At 41.5% G+C, this 27,386-nt stretch overlaps 1 protein-coding gene across 3 annotated transcripts in view; it reads left to right on the top strand.

The window, feature by feature from the left end:
* Window positions 1–12,942: 12,942 nt before the first annotated feature.
* SGO2 (shugoshin 2) overlaps window positions 12,943–27,386 on the top strand; it is a 28,967-nt gene continuing 14,523 nt past the window's right edge. The window contains exons 1-5 of one of the 3 annotated variants that reach the window (XM_061381169.1): window positions 12,943–13,182; window positions 21,361–21,495; window positions 23,717–23,892; window positions 24,904–24,981; window positions 25,980–26,065. In XM_061381169.1, coding sequence (XP_061237153.1) covers window positions 21,363–21,495; window positions 23,717–23,892; window positions 24,904–24,981; window positions 25,980–26,065 — 473 coding nt within the window. In that variant the 5' untranslated portion in view covers window positions 12,943–13,182; window positions 21,361–21,362. The remainder of the gene's footprint in view (window positions 13,183–21,360; window positions 21,496–23,716; window positions 23,893–24,903; window positions 24,982–25,979; window positions 26,066–27,386) is intronic. The other 2 variants (XM_061381178.1, XM_061381159.1) reach the window with 2 other exon arrangements.

A 27,386-nucleotide genomic window follows, 5' to 3' on the forward strand; every position in this document is an offset into this window, starting at 1 on the left:
GTGGGGTGCCATTGCCTTCTCCAATTGAGTGCTAGCTATGAACTAGTTAACTAGCACTCAACAATTATATTGTCCATTGTCATGTCCAGGGTACAGTGGACCCGAACTTGGGCAAACTCCAGGAGATGGTGAGGGACAGGGAAGCCTGGCGTGCTGCAGTCCATGGGTTGCAAAGAGTCAGATACGTCTGGGCGACTGAACAACAACAACAGAACTATGAAGTAGGCCCTGGAAGTGAAGGACTAAAAAATGTCCCTGATCAGTGTCCCTGACCTAATGTCTCATGGCATTTCCATTCTAGTGCAGTTGTCAGAAGACCTTGTCTGTAAATATTTTAGGCTTTGTGGGCCATACATAACTACTCAACTTTGCTGTTGTAGTGTTAAAGCAGCCATAGATAATACATAAACGAATGAGAGTGAGTCTTCCAGTTTTATTTATGGATACTGAAATTTGAATTTCATGTAATTTTCATGTGTCATGAAATATTCTTGAATATTTCAAAAACCATTAAATATGTAAAAACCATTCATAGAGTGTGGGCTACCCATGGGTCAGAATTTGCCTACTTCTGTTCAAATGGGAGAAACAGACACTAGAAGCAGAGAACTCTCATTAAAAAAAAATGGGACATTTTTAAAAAGGGAATTTTAAAGGGCTCAGTGGAAATGTTTGAGAGGAAGGGAAAGAGTGGGGGATTGGCTCAGAGTGATGGACATACTGGCAATATGGGAACAGAAGCTCAAGCGACAGTGGACAACTTGAGGGTTTGGAATTACTGGGAGGATTAAGGTAGACAGGAATGTGAACCATGATGAGAACAGTCCTATTAGTTCTATTAGTTCCAAGTTAAAGCCAAAATCCAGATATTTAGCAGTATTGCATGGCCTCAGTAGTTATTGAGGTCACCCTCTGGCTGCTCCCAATTCTATGGTAAACAGAGTGAATGGGCAGGTCTTACAAGGAACCCAAGCATTAGGAAAGCCTTTGGGTGACTGTTCCCTCCACCAGCTCTCCCAGAAGTAAAGGACAATCCTAGCTCTGATGCATAGGAGCTTGAGGAGAAGGGAGATAGGAAGAGCCTGAGTCACAGACCTGATCAGACTCAAGACTACCCTCCTCTCTGGCTCTTCCTGGAATGGGAAAGATAGGGACTTGGCATGTTTGAGAAGTAAATAACTTTATGTTCCTCCTTCAGGAAAAGATTCCCAAACCATAAGCAACCCTCTTCCTCCAAGCCAGGACAAAGTATTGGAAAGAGAATGAGGGGTCTAGTTGCTCCTTTATTCACAAAACCTGAGTGAATTGCATTGTTTTTCTTTTAAAAATTTCTGGTGCAGAGGGCATGTGCGTGTGTACTAAGTCACTTCGGTTGTGTCGGACTCTGCAACGCCATGGACTGTAGCCTGCCAGGCTCCTCTGTCCATGGGATTCTCCAGGCAGGAATACTGAAGTGGGTTGCCATGCTGTCCTCCAGGAGATCTTCCTGATCCAGGGACCTAAACTGCATCTCTAAAGTCTCTTGCATTGGCAGGTGGGTTCTTTACCACTAGCATCACCACACTTCTATCAAAATAACGCTAAGGGTAGAATTCCTGAGTAGCCAAGATAATAGCAGCAATTGCAGCATAAATCTGAACTCATTGTCCATAAAACTGAAAACAAAATAGATAACAAAACTGCACAAAACCCATGTTATCTGCATAACTAAAAGAGAATGCCCAAACTTCAGATTTTCTCAAAGTAGAAAAATAAACACCAAATCTCAGCAAGCTGTGTCCCATTCTCCTGCTGCAAACTTACACAGAAGTAAGGGACAGTACAGAGAAAATGCATAGAAGAGAAGACTACTGGTGGTTGTATGATTGGTCTAAGATAACCACAAAAGGGGAAAAGTCCACTTTTGTGCTAAGATACTGGGAAGGAACCGTGGTAAATCAAAACACTTGCATATGTTTTTAAAAAGTAAAGATGGACGTACTTCAAGGGAACAGTGTGTAAAATCCTTGCTTCTGGAATAGAAGGTAAAAAAGGAATGGAGAGGCCCCTTTTGGAATCTGGTGAAGAAGAAAAGAAGCAAAAGGAAATTTTAGGGTCAGGTAAGAAAAAAAGAGATCCAAAGCTGTGAAAATATGCAATCATTAGCCCATACATCCATGGACTTCCCTGGTGGCTCAGACGGTAGAGTTCACCTGCCATGCAGGAGCTGGTTTTGATCCCTGGGTTGGGAAGATCCTCTGGAGAGGGAATGGCAACCCACTCCAATATTCTTGCCTGGAGAATTCCATAGACAGAGGAGCCTGGCAGGCTACAGTCCATGGAGTCTCAAAGAGTAGGACACGACTGAGCAACTAACACTTTCACTTTAGCGCATATCACTCATACACACGTGCATACATGCATATACACATAAGAACCATCCAGTAAGAAAAACCTTTCAAAAATCTTTGAAATGAATAGATGAAAACAGTAAATATACACGAAACTGTTACAAGAAGAAAACAGAAAACAAGACAACTTCAACTAATAAAAAGTGCTTCCCCCCCCCCAAAAAAAAACTACCCCAAAGCAGAAAAGAAAAAAAAAAAAACAAACTACAACAGAAACTCCAAAGAGAATTAAATATCCACCTTGAAATGATCTCTGGTGACCTCAGCCTGCAATGGCTTGGAGTGGGACTTGGGTTCCCAGCCAAAGATTGAGGCTGGGTCACAGTGGTGAGAGCACCAAATCTTAGCCGCTAGACCAGTGGTCAGTGACAAGGGCCCTGGTCCTTCAGCTTTGGAGAAAAGAATTCCCACAACGATGGAAAGTAGTGAAACAAGTACAGTATTTATTTGGAGGCAGAGTATACACTATGTGTGGGTAGACACACAGGTGGACTCGGAGAGTTGCTGAGTCATACCCTCATGGCATTTTAAGTTACTTTTATGGGGCATTTCTTCCGGGGTTTCTATTGGCTAATCATTTTTATTTGCCTTGTTCACAGTCCATGTTTAGCATATCTCAGGATTCTCCCATGTGTGTGCACACATCTCTTAGCCAAGATGAATTCTACTGCAAAGGCCTATGGGTAGAGCATCCCTTGACATCACTTCTCTTTGGCTTCCAAGGGGCCTTTCTGTTCACCTGTGGTCAGTGAGGTCTCCTGTCTTTGAGAATGAGAAATATGTGTTTTGTGAGTTTAAAAAATTATGTGTTGTCCTTTAACTGAGAAAAGTATTTCATATTTGCTTTAAGGGTGAATGTAGCAAAGTTTTCTATAGCCAACTGTTATGATAACTATTTAGCTACTTATGGCTCCTGCCTTGGCTGAGAAAATTTTGATTTGATGACCCTATTTGTTTGAGTTTATTTACATTCATTGTCTACATTTTTACTTTGGGAGAAATCTGCAATCCACTGTATTTACCTTTTCCCTCTCAAATTCTACAGTGCTTTAGTCAGCCAGTTTGAAACCAGTGCTTTTTATATTTATTTCTATAACTAATTGTATCTTAAGAGGTCCTAACTTTGTATAATGATTGATTTGATAATAGCTGAGAGTTTTAGGCACAAACTACTTCCTTTCATTCTGTTAGAGAAACTGTTTACAGAGATGGGAAAGTTTTGGTTCTTGTTTAATGTCCCTGACCTTAGTTTTTACTAAATTAAGGCATCAAAATATTTTAAATGTAGAGATGGCCTTTTAAGGAAGCAAGTGTTTTAAATAAAATGATAGTTAATAGTCCTACTTTTGTATGAATTTGAAAGCTTACAAAACTCTTTTGCTTTCATACTCATCTATGTCTACGACATCAGGCCTTTCATCTTTTCTTCCTGCTTCAGAGGAAGAGGCAACCCTTCAGCCCATGGCGTAGCATCCATGGAAGTCTGCTTCATCACAACCCACTTCTTTCCTGTGTCATCTGTTCTCTCTTTCTACTGACCTTTCCTCCAGCCTGTACAAAGAACACAAACCTTCCCTCTACCCTGGGTACCCTGGAGCTATTGTCACTTCTCTTTTCATCCTCAAAGAATCGTTTCCTCTCTCATCTCTGCATCCTCTGTGCTGCCTCCTTACTGTTAACCTCCGAGGCTGTTTGCACTCACATCTCCAGTTGCAAAAGACAAAGTGGCTGTGTCCTCTTTGAAATGAGCTCCTCCACGAGGCCTATGTCTCCTCCTCCTCCCCCTCACTGCCTTTCTTGTTGCCCTTTCATCTTTCCTCCCTGTGTTGATGCTCACCAGGGTTCTATCTTCTACCCTCCTTGTGCTTACACATACTCTCCCTCCTTAACTGACTCCAACGATTTCTATAACTGTTAAGTGCTGACTCCCAAATCCAGACGTCTCTTCTAGGCTCCATGTTTTATACCTGTGTGTCTGCTGGACATTTCTACTTAGATAGTTAACCCAAAAGGACTTGAAAACAGCAGAATTCGTTGTTTTCCACAACTGCTATTCCTTTGCATTTGCAGTGAGGAGCAGAAGGGAGAAGGAGTATAGATAAGGAAGTGTGGGGACAGAGACCTCTTGAGATCCAGGGAAATGTCTGCGTGGAGAGAACACTGGAGATGTGGGCTTCAGGGCCCCCATGTTGTTGGACAGTACATGTGAATATAAGTCTGCTGGTAAAGCTAGTGACCACAACAGCTGACTTTGCAAACCTTCCCCAAACCTCTAGTTTGTATGGTTTGGATCTGTCCATGGGATTCTCCAGGTAAGGATACTGGAGTGGGTTGCCTTTTCCTTCTCCAGAGGATATTCCCAACCCAGGGATCAAACCTACATCTCTTACATGTCCTGCGTTGGCAGGCAGGTTCTTTACTAGTGCCACCTGGGAAACCTCAAATGTTAGTTGCTCAGTCATGTCTGACTCTTTGCGACCCCATGAACTGTAGCCTGCCAGGCTCCTCTGTCCATGGAGTTCTCCAGGCAAGAATACTGGAGTGAGTGGTCATTCCCTTCTCCAGGGATCTTCCCAACCCAGAAACTGAATCCAGGTCTCCTGCACTACAGGCAGATCCTTTACTGTCTGAGCCACTAGGGAAGCCTTTATCATTGGAAGTCTTGAATAAAGAAATGCTTGAACCTTTTTGGAGTTTCCTGTGGAGGCACAGTATAGAGGTTGGGAAGGAGACACTGCCCTCAACCCCTCCCTCTCTCTCAATATAGTCCAGCATGTGGATTAGAGAGGTGTAGGTGAAAGAGGTGCAGTGACAGCTACTGCTAGAGGCTATGCAGCTGGACAAATGGTAGCCCAACATAACCCCTGAGTAGTTTGACCTTTCTCAGGGAAGCCTCCTTCCATGTATACACATACCCAGATCAGAAAGAAGAATGCTTGGTATTCCTATTCCATATTCCCTGTCCTTCCCTGGGTTTCCCTGGTGGTTCAGACAGTAAAGAATCCTCCTGCAATGCAGGATACCTAGGTTCAATCCCTGGGTTGGGAAGATAGCCTTGAGAAGGGGGAACAGCTACCCACTCCAGTAATCTGGCCTGGAGATTTCCATGGACAGAGGAGCCTAGTGGGCCACCATGCATGGGGTTGCAAATACTCAGACATAACTGAGCGACTTTCACTCACTCACTCTGTTCTTACCTAAACCAAAGAAATAGTTTAAACTAACCTCCAGCCTCTACTTATGGAAATGTATGGGAATGGATAATCTTCCCATTGTACCCATTTACCTCTACCTCTAGCATAATGCCAAAAGGGACTCCCCAAAAATGTGTACTGAAGAAAAAAGAGACTGGCAAGCAGGTGGCCTGGTGAAATTCACATGATGGACATCATCCCTCGAAACTGAAGTGGCAGATGACAAGTCAGTTCTGCTCTTTCAGAAAGAGGCTTAGGCCAGACTGCCTGGGTTTAAATTCCAGCTGCACTACTGACTAAATTTTACAGAAGTTACTTATATATTCTGTGCCTCAGTTTCCTCAACCATAAAAAGGAAATAATAATAACTACACATGGGATCATTATGAGAATTTAAAAGGCATATAAAGGGCTTGACATAGGGCTTAGGAAATGGTACTGCTGCTGCTGCTAAGTTGCTTCAGTCGTGTCTGACTCTGCGACCCCAGAGACGGCAGCCCACCAGGCTTCCCCGTCCCTGGGATTCTCCAGGCAAGAACACTGGAATGGGTTGCCATTTTCTCCTCCAATGCATGAAAGTGAAAAGTGAAAGTGAAGTCGCTCAGTCGTTCCCGACTCTTAGCGACCCCATGGACTGCAGCCTACCAGGCTCCTCTGTCCATGGATTTTCCAGACAAGAGTACTGGAGTGGGGTGCCATTGCCTTCTCCGAGGAAATGGTAAGCACTTGATAAATGTTATCTGCTGCTGTTGTAATTATTACCCATCCCTCACCTGGCACAGCAGGAAGTCTTTTCATTAATGAGAATAGAAATAATGATTGTAGTAAGGTTGTATCAAATATTGAAACAAAGTTTTGTCATGCTTTTGGCTGCCCAGTTCAAAATGCCCTTCCTAAGTCTAGATGGGAGGCAGAGATGGCCTATCACTAAAAGCCTGACAGTGCCAGATACAGGTTGCATGTTCAGGACTCCCTTGCAGGTAGCATTTGTAGCCTGAGATCCAAGCTGGACCAATCAGGTACACTCAACCCAGGCCTAGCAACAGGAGCTACTGAAGCCAAGTGGCAGGTATAGGGAGCACTGCAATACAGTGTGCCCACTTTTCTCAGAGGTAGTGGAAGCAGTGGTCCCAACAGCAGCGTGCAAGGCCACAGCTGGCCATGCAGGATCAGCAGCATCCTCACAGGCTGTGACTGTGGGTGAGCCTTATCTGCTGCCAAGAGCCCTTGTTCTTGTCTGTTTTCCAAGCTTGTAGCTGTATCCTCTCTAGAAATGCTTTAAATAACCCAGTGTCCTTTACTGCTTCTATCAGCTTAGGTTAATTTTTCAACCTGCCAGACTGATAAAGATTATCAGATCAGATAGCTTAATAAAATGCACATACATTATTTCTACCTTTATTGGCTTATTGATTTGCAGTGTGCTCCTGTTCAGGGACTGTTTTTCTTGGATGATTTTTGTTTTGGTAATGCTGAGATGTTTAAGAGGATTGTTCATTGTTGTTGTTTGGTAGGAAGCTTTCCTCTTCTCCCTTTCCCTCTGTCTTCTTTTTTGGTGTGTGTGGGGTGGAGGGCAGGGGAGGGTTTCAGTACAATCAAATTCTAATGGACTGGAATCTACTCTTAGGAAGAGAAAAATCAGACAATTAATGAGTATGAAAATTGAAATAGAGGGATAGGAGCAAAATCAGTGCCCTCTGCATAAGAGTATCACAACACAACTGTGAGCTTATTTAACCGGTTTATTTTATGGATAGGAACTTGCAACAAAGAACCCAAAGGTAATGTGTGTTCAAGATACAACTAACTGTATCTTCACACTCCTAGTCCAGGGCTTATGGTTCTACCTACTTGTCTCCATCCAAGAGGCAAATGACCTAAAAGCAAGGCAAAAGTGAAAGTGTTAGTTGCTCAGTCATATCCAACTCTTTGCGACCCTATGGACTGTACTGTCCATGAAATTCTCCAGGCAAGAATACTAGAGTGGGTTCCATTTCCTTCTCCAGAGGATCTTCCCAACCAAGGGAGCAAACCCGGATCTCCCACATTGCAGGCAGATTTTTTACTATCTGAGCCACCAGGGAAGCCCCTAAAACAAGCTGAGATCAGGTTAAATTCAGCCCTTTCCATTATACTTTTTGACTTTATGGTTGTGTATGATAAGAATTTGGGCTTCGCAGGTGGTGCTAGTGATAAAGAACCTGCCTGCAAATGCAGGAGACAAGAGATGTGGATTTGATCCCTGGGTCAGGAAGATCCCCTGGAGGAGGGCATGGCAACCGACTCCAGTATTCCTGCCTGGAGATCTATAAGACAAAGGAGCTTGGCAGGCTACAGTCCATAGGGTCACAAAGAGTTGGACACAACTGAAGTGATTTAGCATGCAAACACATAAGAAGTTACATTTTCAAGAGCTTTTTATAGTTTACAAAACGTTTGGTTCATTATGTTCTCTGAACTGTGAAATAAGGTACATACAACATTCAGAAAACTAAGATCATGGCATCTGGTCCCGTCACTTCATGGGAAATAGATGGGGAAACAGTGGAAACAGTGTCAGACTTTATTTTTTGGGCTCCAAAATCACTGCAGATGGTGATTGCAGCCATGAAATTAAAAGACACTTACTCCTTGGAAGGAAAGTTATGACCAACCTAGATAGCATATTCAAAAGCAGAGACATTACTTTGCCAACAAAGGTCCGTCTAGTCAAGGCTATGGTTTTTCCAATGGTCATGTATGGACGTGAAAGTTGGACTGTGAAGAAAACTGAGCGCCGAAGAATTGATGCTTTTGAACTGTGGTGTTGGAGAAGACTCTTGAGAGTCCCTTGGCCTGCAAGGAGATCCAACCAGTCCCTTCTAAAGGAGATCAGTCCTGGGTGTTCTTTGGTAGGAATGATGCTAAAGCTGAAACTCCAGTACTTTGGCCACCTCATGCGAAGAGTTGACTCATTGGAAAAGACTCTGATGCTGGGAGGGATTGGGGGCAGGAGGAGAAGGGGATGACAGAGAATGAGATGGCTGGATAGCATCACCGACTCAATGGATATGAGTTTGAGTGAACTCTGGGAGTTGGTGATGGACAGGGAGGCCTGGTGTGCTGCAATTCATGGGGTCGCAAAGAGTTGGACATGACTGAGCAACGGAACTGAACTGAACTGAACATATATTAAGCTTTTAGTGTGTCAAGCATTTTGGACTCTTTTGTTGACTATGAGGGCTACTCCATTTCTTCTAAGGTATTCTTGCCCACAGTAGTAGATATAATGGTCATCTGAATTAAACTCACCCATTTTAGTTCATTTTAGTTCACTTATTCATAAAATGTCAATGTTCATTCTTGCCATGTCCTGATTGACCACTTCCAGTTTACCGTGATTCATGGACCTAACACTGCAGGTTCCTATGCAATATTGTTCTTTCCAGAACTGGGCATTACTTCCATCGCCAGTCACATCCACAACTGGGTGTTGTTTTTGCTTTGGCTCTGTCTCTTCATTCTTTCTGGAGTTATTTCTCCACTCTTCTCCAGTAGCATACTGGGTAACTTCTGACCTGGGGAGTTCATCTTTCAGTGTCCTATCTTTTTGCCTTTTCATACTGGCATGGGGTTCTCAAGGTAAGAATACTGAAGTGGTTTGCCATGGCCTTCTCCAGTAGACCACGTTTTATCAGAACTCTCCACCATGACCCATCTATCTTGGGTGGCCCTACATGACATGGCTCATAGTTTCATTGAGTTAGACAAAACTGTGATCTATATGATCAGTTTGGTTACTTTTCTGTGATTGTGGTTTTCATTCTGTCTGCCCTCTGATGGATAAGGATAAGGAGCTTGTGGAAGCTTCCTGATGGGAGGGATTGGCTGTGAGGAAATCTGGGCCTTATTCTGATGGGTGGGACCATGGGCAGGGGATTCTGGCTTTTGTTCTGATGGGGGAGGGGGGAGGTCAGAGAATGATCTCTGTTCCTTTCCAAGGCAAACCATTCAATATCATGGTAATCCAAGTCTATGCCCCAACCACTAATGCTGAAGAAGCTGAAGTTGAATGATTCTGTGATGACCTACAAAAACTTCTAAAACACCAAAAGAAGATGTCCTTTTAATCATAGGGGACTGCAATGCAAAAGTAGGAAGTCAAGAAACACCTGGAGTAACAGGCAAATTTGGCCTTGGAGTACAAAATGAAGCAGGGTAAAGGCTAACAGAATTTTGCCATGAGAACACACTGGTAATAACAAGCACCCTATTCCAACAACACAAGAGAAGACTCTACCCAGGGACATCACCAGATGGTCAATTCCGAAACCAGATTGATTATATTCTTTGCAACCAAAGATGGAGACGCTCTATATAGTCAGCAAAAACAAGACCAGAAGCTGACTGTGGCTCAGTTCATGAACTCCTTATTGCCAAATTCAGAATTAAATTGAAGAAAGAAGGGAAAACCACTAGACCATTCAGGTATGACCTAAATCAAATCCCTTATGATTATACAGTGCAAGTGACAAATCAATTCAAGGGATTAGATCTGATACAGTGCCTGAAGAACTATGGATGGAGGTTCGTGACACTGTACAGAAGATGGTGATCAAAATCATCCTCAAGAAATAGAAATGCAAAAAGGCAAAATAGTTGTCTGAGGAGGTCTTACAAATAGTTGAGAAAAGAAGAGAAGTGAAAGGCAAAGGAGAAAAGGAAAGATATACCCATCTGAATGCAGAGTTCCAAAGAATAGCAAGGAGAGATAAGAAAGCCTTCCTCAGTGATCAATGCAAAGAAATAGAAGAAAACAATAGGATGGGAAAGACTAGAGATCTCTTCAAGAAAATTAGAGATACCAAAGGAACATTTCATGCAAAGTTGGGCACAATAAAGGACAGAAACAGTATGGGCCTTACAGAAGCAGAAGATACTAAGAAGATGTGACAAGAACACACAGAAGAACTATACAAAAGACATATTAATGACCCAGATAATCATAATGGTGTGATCACTCACCTAGAGCCAGACATCCTGGAGCATGAAGTCAAGTGGGCCTTAGGAAGCATCACTATGAACAAAGCTAGTGATGGAATTCCAGCTGAGCTATTTCAAGTCCTAAAAGATGATGCTGTGAAAGTGCTGCACTCAGTATGCCAGCAAATTTGGAAAACTCAGCAGTGGCCACTGGACTGGAAAAGGTCAGTTTTCATTCCAATCCCAAAGAAAGGCAATGCCAAAGAATGCTCAACCTACAGCACAATTGCATTCATCTCACAGGCTAGCAAAGTAATGCTCACAATTCTCCAAGCCAGGCTTCAACAGTACTTCATCCGAGAACTTCCTGATGTTCAATCAAGCTGGATTTAGAAAAGGCAGAGGAACCAGAGATCAAAATGCCAATATCTGTTGGATCATCAAAAAAGCAAGAGAGTTCCAGAAAAACATCTTATTTCTGCTTTTTTGACCACACCAAAGCCTTTGACTGTGTGGATCACAACAGACTATGGAAAATTCTTAAAGAGATGGGAATACCAGACCACCTTACCTGCCTCCTGAGAAATGTGTGTGCAGGTCAAGAAGCAACAGTTAGAACCAGACATGGAACAACAGACTGGTTCCAGACTGGGAAAGGAGTACGTCAAGGCTGTATATTGTCACCCTCCTTATTTAACTTATATGCAAAGTACATCATGCTAAATGCCAGAATATGAAGCACAAGCTGGAATCTAGATTGCGTGGAGAAGTGTCAATAACCTCAGATATGCAAATGACACCACCCTTACAGCAGAAAGTGAAGTGGAACTAAAGAGCCTCTTGATGAAAATGAAAGAGGAAAGGGAAAAAGCTGGCTTAGTTCAAAAAACTAAGATCATGCATCCAGTCGCATCACTTCATGGCAAATAGGTGAGGAAACAATGGAAACAGAGACTTTATTTTCTTGGCCTCCAAAATCACTGCAGATAGTGACTGCAGCCATGAAATCAAAAGACGCTTGCTCCTTGAAAGAAAAGCTATGACCAACCTAGACAGCATTTTAAAAGCAGAGACATTACTTTACCAACAAAGGTCCATCTAGACAAAGCTATGGTTTTTCCAGTAGCCATGTATGGTTGTGGGAGTAGGATTGAAGAATTGATGCTTTTGAACTGTGGAGAAGACTCTTGAGCATCCTTTGGACTGCAAGGAGATCAAACCAGTCGATCCTAAAGGAAATCAGTCCTGATTATTCATTGGAAGGACTGATGCTGAAGCTTCAATTCTTTGGCCACCTAATGAGAAGATCTGACTCATTTAGACCCTAATGCTGGGAAAGATTGAAGGCAGGAGAGAAGAGAACAGAGGATGAGATGGTTGGATGGTGTGAATTTGAGCAAGTTCTGGGAGTTGGTGATGGACAAGGAAGCCTGGCATGCGTAGTCCATTGAGTCACAAAGAGTCGGACATGACTGAGCGACTGAATTGAACTGACTTGAATGTGTCAAGCTGAGTACACAAGACATAGTGCTAGTTAAACTCTAGATATGCAGAGATTTCTATAATCAATTTCATTTTAAACCACTATTATTGGAGTTTTTACTATAGTATACACTGTAATTTTAGCAGGTGGCCAATCAGTAAATACTTTTCTGCTTACAAAAGACTCAGCTAGATATCTTTGGAGACTGATCTTGAAATATACTAAAGATCTAATTCAAAACCATTGTTTGCATCATTTATCTAGATTCTATAAAGTAAAATGAAAAGTTGTGAGTCTCAAATGTTTCCAAATGAACAAAATATTGACATGGCTATAAGGTTGACTATATCACTGTATAATTAACTAGTAAAACCTAGATTTAACCAACTATTTTCATTTCCAAACTAATACAATACAAAGTTTTATTCTCTGTATAGTTTTTCCAGATTATGAAAGTCACTTGTGAAAGGAAACTAAGCTAATTAACCTGGAACATAAAGTTTATAATACATATTTCTGTGTCGTTGTGAGTAACGGAAAATGCCATTCTTGTATATTTAGCTAAAACAAACCATTAGTATAAGAACTAAGTTTTAACGAGATCCAGCATTTCAAATTTCTTTGCCGCATTCCCCTCGAAAAGTTAAAAGAAAAAATGGAGAGGGCTTTTAAGTGGAAACTAAATAACCCTGCTGGCGTCATACTGCAAAGATGCAGAAGAACTGGTAAAATGTGGGCAGGCAGTTTTACAGTAGCGTCAGAAACAACGAAAACTTTCCAACAGGCTTCAGGTGGCTGCCAAGCCTTTTAAACATCTGATTGGAAAAACCTAGTTTTGTCAAAGGGGAGTTTCCTTTTTCTTAAACGCATTAGGAGACAGCGAACAGTACCAGCTCAAAGTCTAAGGAAGCCCTTTGCACTCAGGCTGGGTGGGCCCTGGCTTGCCTGGCCACGACCCCTTCCGTCGCTCACGGCGAGGTCCCACCCCTTTCACGTCCCACTTCCTGGTAACCAAGTTGCTTTGCGCCTCCTTCTCAGGACCTGATTGGCTGGTGCGGGGAACGCTAACGGTCACAGAGTTTAAACCCAAGCTCCGGCCGCGAACGCCGGGCTCCCGGAGCTGGGTGCTGGTTCCCCCGACCCTGAAAAAGCGGTAAGTCAGTGACCTATGACATTTGGTGTGGGTCCCCTCGTCTGGCGGTATCCATGCCTTTCCCGAGCCGAACCACTGTGCGCTGCCGTCCGAGGTCTCTGGTCAGCCTAGCCGCCCACGGCCCCGCCCACTCCGGTCTCCGGATCCGCGATTTCAGCTTGGTCTCCGAGGGGCTTCTTGGGAATGGCGCTGGGTCGTATCTGAGTCGCTGCCTCTTGTCCTGGGAGTTTGAGCGCTCTGTTCTGTGAGGAGGCGAGCCGCCAGGCCAGTTCTTGGCAGGAAGGGATTTCTGTCTTTTTGACTACTGCTTTTAGAACAATATCTGGTTCACTGTGAGCTCTCAGTAAATAGGCTGAATGACTGTTAAGAGACTGCTTACCCGGGATCTCGGAGGACCCTCTCCTTTGGAGCGCTCGTTTAGAAGGGAGGCTGACTGAAGGCGAAGGGGTAGTAGAAGACTGGGAAGAGCTTAGAACTTGAACTGGGTAGGGTCTTGACATACAGGTAGGATTTCGCTAGGCAGTACGGACTGTGATTTTTCTACATGAGGAATTCAACTCATGAGAATTGGGTGTGGAACCGAGTAGCTCTGCTTTAAAGATAGCCGAGATGCTAGCCAGAGTAGTAATACATAGGTAATGTTGGTGAGAGCTTTGTGCTATGTCCAGTACTAGGCACTGTATACGCATTGGCTCATTAAGTGCTTACAGTGAGATGCCCTTATTTATATTTTTTAAATAATTGTCTAAGTCTGGAAATTGAGACTTGGAGATGCTAGAATCACATAGCAATGAAATATTAGAACTGGGGCACTAAATGTCAGAACTGGAAACCGTCTAACCACTATTTTATAATACAGTCGGTGATCCATCTTGGTTCTGAATCTGCTCATTCAACCAACTGAATCAGTGAAGAAAAAATTGGGGAAAATTCCAGAAAGTTCCTAAAAGCAAAGTTTGATTTTGCCAATTGCTGATCAACTATTTCAGTTCAGTTCAGTCGTTCAGTGGTGTCCGATTCTTTGTGACCCCATGGAGTGCAGCACACCAGGCTTCACTATCCATTACCAATTCCCAGAGCTTGCTCAAACTCATGTCTGTCTAGTCGGTGATGCCATCCAACCATCTCATCCTCTGTTGTCCCCTTCTCCTCCTGCCCTCAATCTTTCCCAGCATCAGGGTCTTTTCCAAGGAGTCAGTTCTTTGCATCAGGAGGCCAAAGTATTGAATCTTCAGCTTCAGCATCAGTCCTTCCAATGAATATTAAGGACTGATTTCCTTTAGGATTGACTGGTTTGATCGCCTTGCAGTCCAAGGGACTTCTCCAACACCACAGTTCAGAAGCATTAATTCTTTGGCGCTCAGCTTTCTTTAATAGTCCAACTCTCACATCCATACATGCCTACTGGAAAAACCATAGCTTTGACTGGACGGACCTTTGTCAGCAAAGTAATGTCTCTGCTTTTTAATATGCTATCTAGGTTGGTCATAGCTTTTCTTCCAAGGAGCAAGCGTCTTTTAATTTCATGGCTGCAGTCACCACCTGCAGTGATTTTGGAGCCCAAAAATAGTTTGTCACTGTTTCCATTGTTTCCCCATCTATTTGCCATGAAGTGATGCGACTGGATGCATGATCTTAGTTTTTTAAATGTTGAGTTTTAAACTAACTTTTTCACTCTCCTCTTTCACTTTTGTCAAGAGGCTCTTTAGTTCTTCACTTTCTGCCATAAGAAGGGTGTTATCTGCATAGTTGAGGTTATTGCTATTTCTCCTGACAGTCTTGATTCCATCTTGTGTTTCATCCAGCCCAGCATTTCTCATGATGTACTCTGCATATAAGTTAAATAAGCAGGGTGACAATATACAGCCTTGACGTACTCCTTTCCCAGTCTGGAACCAGTCTGTTGTTCCATGTCTGGTTCTAACTGTTGCTTCTTGACCTGCACACACATTTCTCAGGAGGCAGGTAAGGTGGTCTGGTATTCCCATCTCTTTAAGAATTTTCCATAGTCTGTTGTGATCCACACAGTCAAAGGCTTTGGTGTGGTCAAAAAAGCAGAAATAAGATGTTTTTCTGGAACTCTCTTGCTTTTTTGATGATCCAACAGATATTGGCATTTTGATCTCTGGTTCCTCTGCCTTTTCTAAATCCAGCTTGATTGAACATCAGGAAGTTCTCGGATGAAGTACTGTTGAAGCCTGGCTTGGAGAATTGTGAGCATTACTTTGCTAGCCTGTGAGATGAATGCAATTGTGCTGTAGGTTGAGCATTCTTTGGCATTGCCTTTCTTTGGGATTGGAATGAAAACTGACCTTTTCCAGTCCAGTGGCCACTGCTGAGTTTTCCAAATTTGCTGGCATACTGAGTGCAGCACTTTCACAGCATCATCTTTTAGGATTTGAAATAGCTCAGCTGGAATTCCATCACTAGCTTTGTTCATAGTGACACTTCCTAAGGCCCACTTAACTTCACATTCCAGGATGTCTGGCTCTAGGTGAGTGATCACACCATCGTGATTATCTGGGTCATAAAGATCTTTTTTTGTATAATTCTTCTGTGTACTCTTGTCACCTCTTCTTAGTATCGTCTGCTTCCGTTAGGCCCATACCATTTTTGTCCTTTATTGTGCCCAATTTTGCATGAAATGTTCCCTTGGTATCTAATTTTCTTGAAGAGACCCCTGGGCTTTCCCATTCTATTGTTTTCCTCTATTTATTTGCTTTGGTTACTGAGGAAGGCTTTCTTATCTCTCCTTGCTTTTCTTTGGAACTCTGCATTCAGATGGGTATATCTTTCGTTTTCTCCTTTGCCTTTCACTTCTCTTCTTTTCTCGGCTATTTGTAAGACCTCCTCAGACAACCATTTTGCCTTTTCATTTCTTTTTCTTGGGGATGGTCTCAATCACTGCCTCCTGTACAATATCAACGAACCTCTGTCCATAGTTCTTCACGCATTCTGTCTGTCAGATCTAATCCCTTAAATTGATTTGTCACTTCCACTGTATAATCGTAAGGGATTTGATTTAGGTCATACCTGAATGGTCTAGTGGTTTTCCCTTCTTTCTTCAATTTAATTCTGAATTTGGCAATAAGGAGTTCATGAACTGAGCCACATTCAGCTCCCAGTCTTGTTTTTGCTGACACTATAGAGCTTCTTCATCTTTGGCTGCAAATATAATCAGTCTGATTTCAGTGTTGACCATCTGGTGATGTCCATGTGTTGAGTCTTCTCTTGTGTTGTTGGAAGAGGGTGTTTGCTATGACCAGTGCGTTCTCTTGGTAAAACTCTATTAGCCTTTGCCCTGCTTCATTCTGTACTCCAAGGCCAAATTTGCCTATTACTCCAGGTATCTCTTGACTTTCTACTTGCATTCTAGTCCCCTATAATGAAGAGGACATCTTTTTTGGGAGTTAGTTCTAGAAGATCTTGAAGGTCATCACAGAATCGTTCAACTTCAGCTTCTTCAGCATTACTGGTTGGTGCATAGACTTGGATTACGGTGATTTTTAATGGTTTGCCTTGGAAATAAACAGAGATCATTCTGTCATTTTTGAGATTGCATCCAAGGACTGCATTTCATACTGTTTTGTTGACTATGAAGGTATGAGGGCTACTCCATTTCTTCTAAGGGATTCTTGCCCACAGTGGTAGATATAATGGTCATCTGAGTTAAATTCACCCATTCCAGTCCATTTTAGTTCACTGACTCCTAAAATGTCAGCGTTCACTCCTGCCATCTCCTGTTTGACCACTTCCAATTTGCCTTGATTCTTGGACCTAACATTCCAGGTTTCTATGCAATATTGCTCTTTACAGCATTGGGCTTTACTTCCATCTCCAGTCACATCCACAACTGGGTGTTGTTTTTGCTTTGGTTCTGTCTCTTCATTCTTTCTGGTATTATTTCTCCACTGATCTCCAGTAGCATATTGGGCACCTACCGACCTGGGGAATTCATCTTTCAGTGTCCTATTTTTTTGCCTTTTTGTACTGTTCATGGGGTTCTCAAGGCAAGAATACTGAAGTGGTTTGCCATTGCTTTCTCCAGTGGACCACGTTTTATCAGATCTCTCCACCATGACCCGTCCATCTTGGGTGGCCCTACATGGCACGGCTCACAGTTTCATTGAGTTAGACAAGACTGTGGTCCATGTGATCAGATTGTTTAGTTTTCTGTGATTATGGTTTTCATTCTGTCTGCCCTCTGATGAAGAAGGATGAAAGGCTTATGGCAGCTTTCTGATGGGAGTGACTGACTGATGGGGAAACTAGGTCTTGTTCTAATGTTGTGGGGCCATGCTCAGTAAATCTTTAATCCAATTTTCAATTGAGGGACTGGGCTGTGTTCCCTACCTCTTATTTGACCTGAGGCCAAACTATGGTGGAGGTAATGAAGATAATGGTGACCTCCTTCAAAAGGTCCCATGCAGTCACTGCTGTACTCAGTGCCCCCGACCCTGCAGCAGGCCACCATTGACCTACACCTCTGCTGGAGACTCCTGGACACTCATGGGCAAGTCTGGGTCAGTCTCCTGTGGGGTCACTGCCCCTTTCTCCTGGGTCCTGGTATGCACAGGGTTGTTTGTGCTCTCCAAGAGTCTGTTTCCCCAGTCTTATGTAAGTTCTGGTGGCTCTATGGTGGGGTTAATGGTGACCTCCTCCAAGAGGGCTTATGCCATACCCAGGTCGGCTGCACCCAGAGCCCCTGCCCCAGCAGCAGTCCACTGCTGACCCGTACCTCTGCAGGAGACACTCAAACACAGTTCTGTCTCAGTCTCTGTGGGGTCTCTGGGTCCTGGTGTACACAAGGTTTGAGCCCTCTGGCGGGTATGGGGTTTGATTCTAAATGCAATTTCACCCCTCCTACCATCTTGCTGGGGCTTCTCCTTTGCCCTTGGATGTGGAGCGGCGCTGGAGCGGCAGCTGCACTGGTGCTGGAGTGACTTTGAGGAGATACTCCACGTCCAAGGGCAAAGGAGCAACTATTTACATAGCATTTACTACTGTTTACAGTGTATTAGTATTATAAGTAATATAAAGATAACATAAACTATACAGAAGGATTAATGTAGGTCATATGTAAATATTATGCCATTTTATATAAGGAACTTGAGCATTATGGATTTTGGTATCTGTGGGGTCCTGGAACAAGTACCCTGCAGGTACCAAGGAATGACTGTACCTCAGTCTCCGTATGGTAAGTCTCCCTAGAATGGGTACTTCAGTACAGAAGACCTGAAGCTGAAGAATACCAGACATATACTAGTAGCAGTTAGATATTGGTGGCCACTGTGGCTTGAGAAGAATGGACAAGGGGGAGAAAAAGAGGAGTTTAAATTATAGAAATGGGAAGAAGAGTAGATGGTGGAGAGTTTTAGATTCTATAGATTAATAAACTGTAGTGAGGGCAGGAGTAGAAGTAGGGTTGGAAAGAAGCTATTGAAATAATTCAGGTGAGACATGTTAGTGCCTGAGTCTAGGTTGATAGCAGTGGAGATACTTAAAAGTAGTCAGAGTCTAAATGAATTGTGAAGGTAGATTGGGATGTGGGGGATTTTTGACCAAAGCAACTGGAAGGACAGAGTTGAAATGGGGAAGGCTCTGAGTGGAGCAGGCTTGGGCAGGCCAAGTTTGATATGCTGTTTTAGTTATCCAAGTGGAGTTGTAGAGTAGATAATGATATGAATCCAGGGAAGTTTAGGAAAGAGTTCCAGACAGAGGACATAAATTTTGAAGTTCTTGACATCTAGGTGGTATTTTAAACCATGACTATGAATTCACTGGAAGAGTGAGGGTAGGTAAAGAAATCCAAGAAGAGAACCTATTATAGCTTCAGTTCAGTTCAGTTCAGTCGCTCAGTTGTGTCCCACTCTTTGCGACCCCATGAATCGCAGCACGCCAGGCCTCCCTGTCCGTCACCAACTCCTGGAGTTCACTGAGACTCACGTCCATCGAGTCAGTGATGCCATCCAGCCATCTCATCCTCTGTCGTCGCCTTCTCCTCCTGCCCCCAATCCCTCCCAGCATCAGAGTCTTTTCCAATGAGTCAACTCTTCGCATGAGGTGGCCAAAGTACTGGAGTTTCAGCTTCAGCATTATTCCTTCCAAAGAAATCCCAGGGCTGATCTCCTTCAGAATGGACTGGTTGGATCTCCTTGCAGTCCAAGGGACTCTCAAGAGTCTTCTCCAACACCACAGTTCAAAAGCATCAATTCTTCGGTGTTCAGCTTTCTTCACAGTCCAACTCACACCCACACATGACCACAGGAAAAACCATAGCCTTGACTAGACAGACCTTTGTTGGCAAAGTAATGTCTCTGCTTTTGAATATGCTATCTAGGTTGGTCATAACTTTTCTTCCAAGGAGTAAACGTCTTTTAATTTCATGGCTGCAGTCACCATCTGCAGTGATTTTGGAGCCCAAAAAGTAAAGTCTGACACTGTTTCCACTGTTTCTCCATCTATTTCCCATGAAGTGATGGGACCAGATGCCATGATTTTCTTTGTCTGAATGTTGAGCTTTAAGCCAACTTTTTCACTCTCCACTTTCACTTTCATCAAGAGGCTTTTTAGTTCCTCTTCACTTTCTGCCATGAGGGTGGTGTCATCTGCATGTCTGAGGTTATTGATATTTCTCCCGGCAATCTTGATTCCAGCTTGTGTTTCTTCCAGCCCAGCATTTCTCATTATGTACTCTGCATATAAGTTAAATAAGCAGGGTGACAATATACAGCCTTGATGTACTCCTTTTCCTATTAGGAACCAGTCTGTTGTTCCATGTCCAGTTCTAACTGTTGCTTCCTGACCTGCATACAGATTTCTCAAGAGGCAGGTCAAGTGGTCTGGTATTCCCATCTCTTTGAGAATTTTCCACAATTTATTGTGATCCACACAGTCAAAGGCTTTGGCATAGTCAATAAAGCAGAAATAGATGTTTTTCTGGAACTCTCTTGCTTTTTCCATGATCCAGTGGATGTTGGCAATTTGATCTCTGGTTCCTCTGCCTTTTCTAAAACCAGCTTGAACATCAGGAAGTTCACAGTTCATGTATTGCTGTAGCCTGGCTTGGAGAATTTTGAGCATTACTTTACTGGCCTGTAAGATGAGTGCAATTGTGCGGTAGTTTGAGCATTCCTTGGCATTGCCTTTCTTTGGGATTGGAATGAAAACTGACCTTTTCCAGTCCTGTGGCCACTGCTGAGTTTTCCAAATTTGCTGACATATTGAGTGCAGCACTTTCACAGCATCATCTTTCAGGATTTGAAAGAGCTCAACTGGAATTCCATCAAGAGACTAAGAAGAAGCAGCTAGTTAGCTAGAGGGGAAAAAATAACAGGAGTTTGTGGTGTTCTGGTAGCCAATAAGGTATCATTTTTGAGGAGGAAGGATAAATTAACCACATTTAATGCTGCTGTTAAATTAGGTGAGGATTGAGAACTGACCATTAGGTTAGCAGTATGAAGGTCATGAGAAACCTTGACAAATGTCATTTTGTTGGAATAGAGTAAAAGCCTGAATGAAGTAGAGTTACAAGAAGATTGGAAACTGACTATAGATACTTTTTTTTTTTTTTTTAAAGGAGTTTTGTTGTAAAGGCTGCAGAAAATGGAATGCATATCTGAGGATGAAGTGGGAACAGTCCCCATAGGTTTAGGTATATCTCTTCTGTTCATAACTCCAAGTTTACACTTCTTATTTTGCATCACAGTGTAGTCTGTGCCCACGTTCTATAACTCTGCATTCCTATGCAGCCTGATCCTGTTTTCTGTATCCAGTGCTTATCTTAGCTCCTGGCAGGCAGACATAATGATATAGGTTTGAGTGAAAAAAAAAAGTCATTTACCTTTTTAGGATTCTACTTTTAAACCATTTTTGATTACATTCATACTTTCAGATTTTATATGAAGGGTTCTGCAAACACTTATGCATGGCAACCCACTCCAGTACTCTTGCCTGGAAAATCTAATACTTGCCTGGTCGGAGGAGTGTAGTAGGCTACAGTCCATGGGGTCACAAAGAGTCGGACACAACTGAGCAACTTCACTTTCACTTTCACTTTATGTACAAAGCATATTATTTAAGTCATAATTTACTTCTTAGAGTGTATTTATCAGTTGCTCTTTTTCCCTTTATTAATTAATACTATAATTTTCTGCTTTCTTTCTTTTTTTACTTCAGTGATGGAGTACCCAGCAATGGAAACCAGTTCACTTTTTACCTCAGGAATTAAGAAACATGTGAAAGACAGAAGAATTTCAAAGACTACTAAGTTAAATGTTTCTCTTGCTTCAAAAATAAAAACAAAAATAATAAGTAAGTGTCATTTGTCTTAAAGTATGCTCATATTTTTAATTTTTTCTGGAGAATTGATATAGTATTTGGTACTTTATCAAATATAGAAAATGACTATTGTATTAAATGATACCTTCTCTATTCAATCCTTCCTGTCTCTTTCAACTCCTTTTATTTGGGGGTGCTTATGATGGTTTACTATCAGTCATGACAGCTGAATTTTCAGCAGTGAGGCTGGGGGATGGGTGGCCCAAGGCAGTTACCTCCTACACTGCAAAGAAAATACCAAAGTGACATTTCTGAAAAAGAACTTGAGAAAAGTGATGGATTGTCCTGATATGTTGTAGCATTTGGATGCTGGGTAATCTAGGGGTGGCTGGACTATATAGTGTGCTATAGTGGGTGATTTTATATAACCAAAGCTCATCATGAGGGCACTGAGCACTTTGGAGATGGGGTTTCATGGATTCTGGAGCTAAGATGTTGGAAGGCAAAAAAAGAAGGTGAGGAAGCTTCCCCCAGATAAATTTGCATTACTTCAGAAAATTATCTCAATGATTCATCTTCATTTTAGCCTAATTGGGGGAGGATTCCTGCTGCTGTAGCACATGTAGGAGGTAATTGTGCCTTGTGAAATAGCCAAGCCTCCTGAGTATCTTTAACTCATAGTTTTGATCCTTCCAAGGTCTCTCGGACCATCCTTTGTATCAACCCACTTTCTGTACTGGCAGTTTCCTGTTCTCTTTGACAGGACCACTGCACACCCACTGTTATGAAGGAATACACTGAGTTTGAGGAATGTAACAGCAAAATGTTATTATCCTTTAGCTTCTGCAAGTCCTGAACTGGTTCTAGTCTTATCGCCCTTTGATATGTCAAAGGTGGCTGTCATTAGTGAGATATGTTATTGAATGAAAGTGAAAGTGAAGTTGCTCAGTCATGTCCTAACGGTAGCCTACCAGGCTCCGCCGTCCATGGGATTTTCCAGGCAAGAATACTGGAGTGGGGTGCCATTTCCTTCTCCAGGGGACCTTCCCAACCCAGGGATCAAACCCGGGTCTCCTGCATTGCAGACAGATGCTTTACTGTGTGAGAATAGTGGCATGTAAATCAAAATTGTGAAAATATAATTATGCTTTAGGTGTACTAAGGGAACACTATGTGTAAGGTGAGCTTTACTAAGGAATTCACAATTAAATTTCTTTGCTAAAAACAGGAAAACATTCTAAATTAAATTGTATTTACATAGTGCTTGTAAAGAGAAGGGATCAAGTACAGGTTGCAATAGATGCATAGAAATAAGAGGGTATTTGGGGTGGAGCTAGAAGGTCCCACAGGATTTAGATAATCTGTCCAACATTACAGTAAGTATGCTCCCTTTCACTAGAGGTTTTGAAAAATGGACTTTGGGAGCGTTAGTGTGTTCAGTTCTGGAGCCATAGAAACTGACTCTAAAATTTTCACAGATAGGCCTAATTTCACAGATCCCCTAATTTCTCTGGGACATCTTTAGTTACAGCTTCTCTGTCCTACCTCCTCGTCAAAGACAGGAAGGAAGGTAGAGGAACAAGTAACAAGATTTAGTTTTTGTGACTGATCTAATTATCTGGAATACTGGAATACTGTGTCTGTGGGCTTCCCTGGTAACTCAGCTGGTAAAGAATCCGCCTGCAATGCAGGAGACCCCGGTTCAATTCCTGGGTTGGGAAGTTCCCCTGGAGATGGGATAGACTACCCACTCCAGGATTCTTGGGCTTCCCTGGTGGCTCAGTCAGTAAAGGATCTGTCTGCAATGCGGGAGACCTGGGTTCGATATATGGGTTGGGAAGATTCCCTACAGAAGGGCATAGCCACCTACTCCAGTATTCTTTCCTGGAGAATCCTCATGGACAGAGGAGCCTGGTGAGCTACAGTCCATGGGGTCAAAAAGAGTCGGACACAACTGCACAGCTAAGCACAGCACACACAGCACTGTGTCTGTACTAGAGTCCTCTTACTCCTGACTCTATTCACAAACATTCTGCATTTCTCTCAACTTTTATTCATCTTGTATCTAGCTTTTATTTCTTCAGCTCCAAATTCTGGGTACATTTATTTTCAAAATTGCATCTGTGTTGTCATTCTCTGTACCTTCAGCTAAAATTTACAAAGTGAAATCAGTTTTGTTCAAAATAGTTTCATTAAGAAATATGAAAATGCATTAAGATGTTCAGTATTAACTCTTACAATTTTTTTTTTACAGACAATTCTTCTATTTTCAAAATTTCTTTAAAGCATAACAACAGGGCATTAGCTTTGGCTCTTAGTAGAGAGAGAGAGAATTCTCGCAGAATTACAACTGAAAAGATGCTGTTGCAAAAAGAAGTGGATAAACTAAATTTTGAGAACACGTTTCTTCGTCTAAAGCTAAATAATTTGGTATGGAAACTATATTGTGTTTGAATTCTGAAACTGTATTATTATAGAAGCTCCAAAAATGTGTTTTTAATCTGTAATTAGTGTAAAAAAATTATTGAAAGATTGTGCTATGTTAATGGACAAATTGTTAATGGGTAATGAAATAGGTGTCTTGAATCTACATTCTGAATGTGTACTTGCTGCTCTGCAAACTAGTGTAATACCTTGGTCAACATTTGATTGCTTATCATAAGCAAAACTTGATACATTAATATATTTTAAGAAGATTGGATCAATGCAATATATAAAGTAATTATCCTTCAGTTAAAAATAAGTAAATTTTTAAAAATTAAAAAAAGGAAAAAGAAAAATATTGGCATGTTTTCTCCAGTGAATTGAAAGGAGGGAAGTTCTCTTGAGTGTGTTCCCTCAATGGCAACTTTCCACTGGCTACAAGCCAAGTATCAGTAGAATGAAGATTATAGTCATTGTTTTTTCTTCCGAATTCCAACTCTCTCCACAGATAGGGCAGTAAGAGCCAGTGCTCAACTAGGTTACAACTGTAACTCTTAACTCCATAGTGAGTAGAAATTAATGGAAAATGGAAAGATGACTTACTATGCTTATTGGAGTTGAAATTCCTATGACTGACAGCCTGTGGTCACTTGCCACATGATATATTATGAGAAGATTGAAAAATGTAAGAAGGGACTTCCCTGGTGGTCCATTGGTTAAGACGCCACACTTCCAATGCAGGGGGTGTGAGTTCGATCCCTGGTCAGAAAATTAAGATCCCACATTCCATGTGGTATGGCCAAAAAAAGGAAAATTTATAGTTGATAGCTCAAAAGCATTCAAAATATATGTGTGTGTCTGTATGTATGTGTCTGTGTCTATTTGAACTATACAGTGTAACACCTTTTTAGCTCAATGTGATCTCAGTATTTTTTAAGTCTTTTCAACTGATGGTATTCATAAAAATAAAGTAAACTCAAAATTTTAAGTAATTAAAAAAGTCTTTCCTTATTTCAGAATAAGAAGCTTATAGAAATAGAAGCACTCATGAACAATAACTTGATAACTGCAATTGAAATGAGTGCTCTTTCTGAGGTAAGTAGAATTTATGCTAAATAGTGTAATATTTTTTAACATTACTGAAGATAATTGAGATTAGTTACATAGCATCAAGGTAGGTTCGTATCTTAAACTTTGTACAAAGGAATGAAGATAATGCTAATTTTACTTGGCTAACAGCAGACTGTTATTTGATATAATTGGTTATTAAAATTCTTGTGTAAAAATTAACTATTGATTAAAAGTAACACAAGACTAGACAGCTCAGTGGAACACAGGATTAAACAAACTCAAAAACATAAAAGATATTAGTAGAAAAGTAGTATTTCTAATTAGAGAAGAATTGGTATTATTTTAGAAGATAGACACAATTGAAAAACTCTTAGGGAAAAAAGTAGAGGTAGATCCTAGAGCCCCATGTCGTTCAAGGATTAACTGAATATGTAGAAATATTGTGTATGCATGGGTATACACGTGTATATTTATTCATAGGCATAGAATAAAGTTTGGGAGGTTATATACCAAAATATTAGTAGTGATTATCTTTGTATGGCATGATTAAGGATGAACTGTGTTCAATGTTCAGAGAAGGCAATGGCACCCCATTCCAGTACTCTTGCCTGGAAAATCCCATGGACGGAGGAGCCTGGTAGGCTGCAGTCCATGGGGTCGCGAAGAGTCGGACACGACTGAGCGACTTCACTTTCATTTTTCACTTTCATGCATTGGAGAAGGAAATGGCAACCCACTCCAGTGTTCTTGCCTGGAGAATCCCAGGGATGGGGGGGCCTGGTGGGCTGCCGTCTGTGGGGTTGCACAGAGTTGGACACGACTGAAGTGACTTAGCAGCAGCAGCAGCAGCAGTGTTTAATGTTATCATCTTATTATTCTCGTTAAACTATTGAAGGCTGAACACAAGAATTGTTCCATTACTATTAATATCCTTGTATAATTTGGTACTTTAATGACAAACATGGTTTAATGAGATTAGAAATTTCATTCATTTTCATTTTCTTTGTTCTTTTCAAAAATAGTTCCATCAGAGTCCCTTTCTACTGCCAAGTAGCAAGAAGAAACGGGTTAGTAAACAGTGCAAATTGACACGTCTTCCATTTGCAAGGTAATTGTTTCACAACTTGTTTAAATATTGACTTGCACACTTCTGCCTGAATTGGACTTTGAGTAGTTTTTATTTGGTCTGCTTCCTTGAAACAGAAAAACATTTAAAAATAAATAATGACATACTCATCAATATTGTACCAGTGAAAGACATTGAAGATATCATCTAATAGAATTCAGTTTTAAACTTTGAAAATAATGTTCAGCTTTCCCATAGTTTCTGGAGAAGACAGTGGCACAGGTACACCTTGAGTTACATGGGTTTGAATTCAGTGTTTGAGAGTACTTAGATTTTCATGTAACAGTCATTGTCTATATGTGTCATATGATGTTCAGGTTGCCTGTTAAGGCAGAAATGAGATGGTCTGTGGTATCTTGCTACAGTAGGTTGTATTTGGTCATCTATGGAACCCTGCTATTCTTCAGTTTCTTCTTTTCCTCCAGGTCACCACTGGCCTCATGTTTTTTGTTGGATATATCTGATAACTATTTCTACCTTTACTATCTTGCATACTACTCAGACTTTAACTATCATCATTACTATTCACCTGATCAAAATTCCCATTTCTTGAATAATTTGATTATAATCTTAGTATCCTTGCCTGGAGAATTCCATGGACAGAGGAGCCTAGAGGGGCTACAGTCCATGGGATCACAGAGTTGGATACGACTGAGTGACAAACACTTTGACTTTTCACTATCTTAGTAAATACCCTATTTCAAACCTATCACTTTTAAAGACAGTTATTGAGGTCCAGAGAGTTTAAATGACTCAGTGAGTTAATAGCATTGATCAGAATGGTCTTGTCTCTTTTAAACAGTGCTCTTCTGTTACATAAATTACAGGTTTAATGTATTTATTCAAGTGTACAAGTAAATGCACCTATGTATTGAAGTGGTATCTGTACCATAGTAAAAAAAAAAAATGCTTATATCGCATCATTTTCTATTCATTCCAGTTTGTGCCATTGTTCTCTCTGTTTTGTACTGGTGCCACACTGCACCTGTACATTTTAATTAATTTAGTTTTTAAATGGTTTTTATTGTCTTGTAGGTACGCAGTTCTTTTTCAAGAAAATCTTGACTGTTATTATACTTGCATTATTTCACATAAATTTATGAAATAAGTGTTAACTTTCCCTCCAGAAAATTTTTATTTTTTTTTAAGTAAGCTTTTGTTTGAAGTATAATATATATTTTTAAATCTTCAGAGAATGGTGAATGTTCACAGTGAATACTATGGTATAACCAATACTCAGACCAAGAAACAGAATATTGCCAATACCTCAGATATCCCTGTGCCCCTTGCCAATCACTACTCA

The sequence above is a fragment of the Bos javanicus genome, chromosome 2 (genome assembly GCF_032452875.1).
Source record: "Bos javanicus breed banteng chromosome 2, ARS-OSU_banteng_1.0, whole genome shotgun sequence".
NCBI classification, from domain to species: domain Eukaryota; kingdom Metazoa; phylum Chordata; class Mammalia; order Artiodactyla; family Bovidae; genus Bos; species Bos javanicus.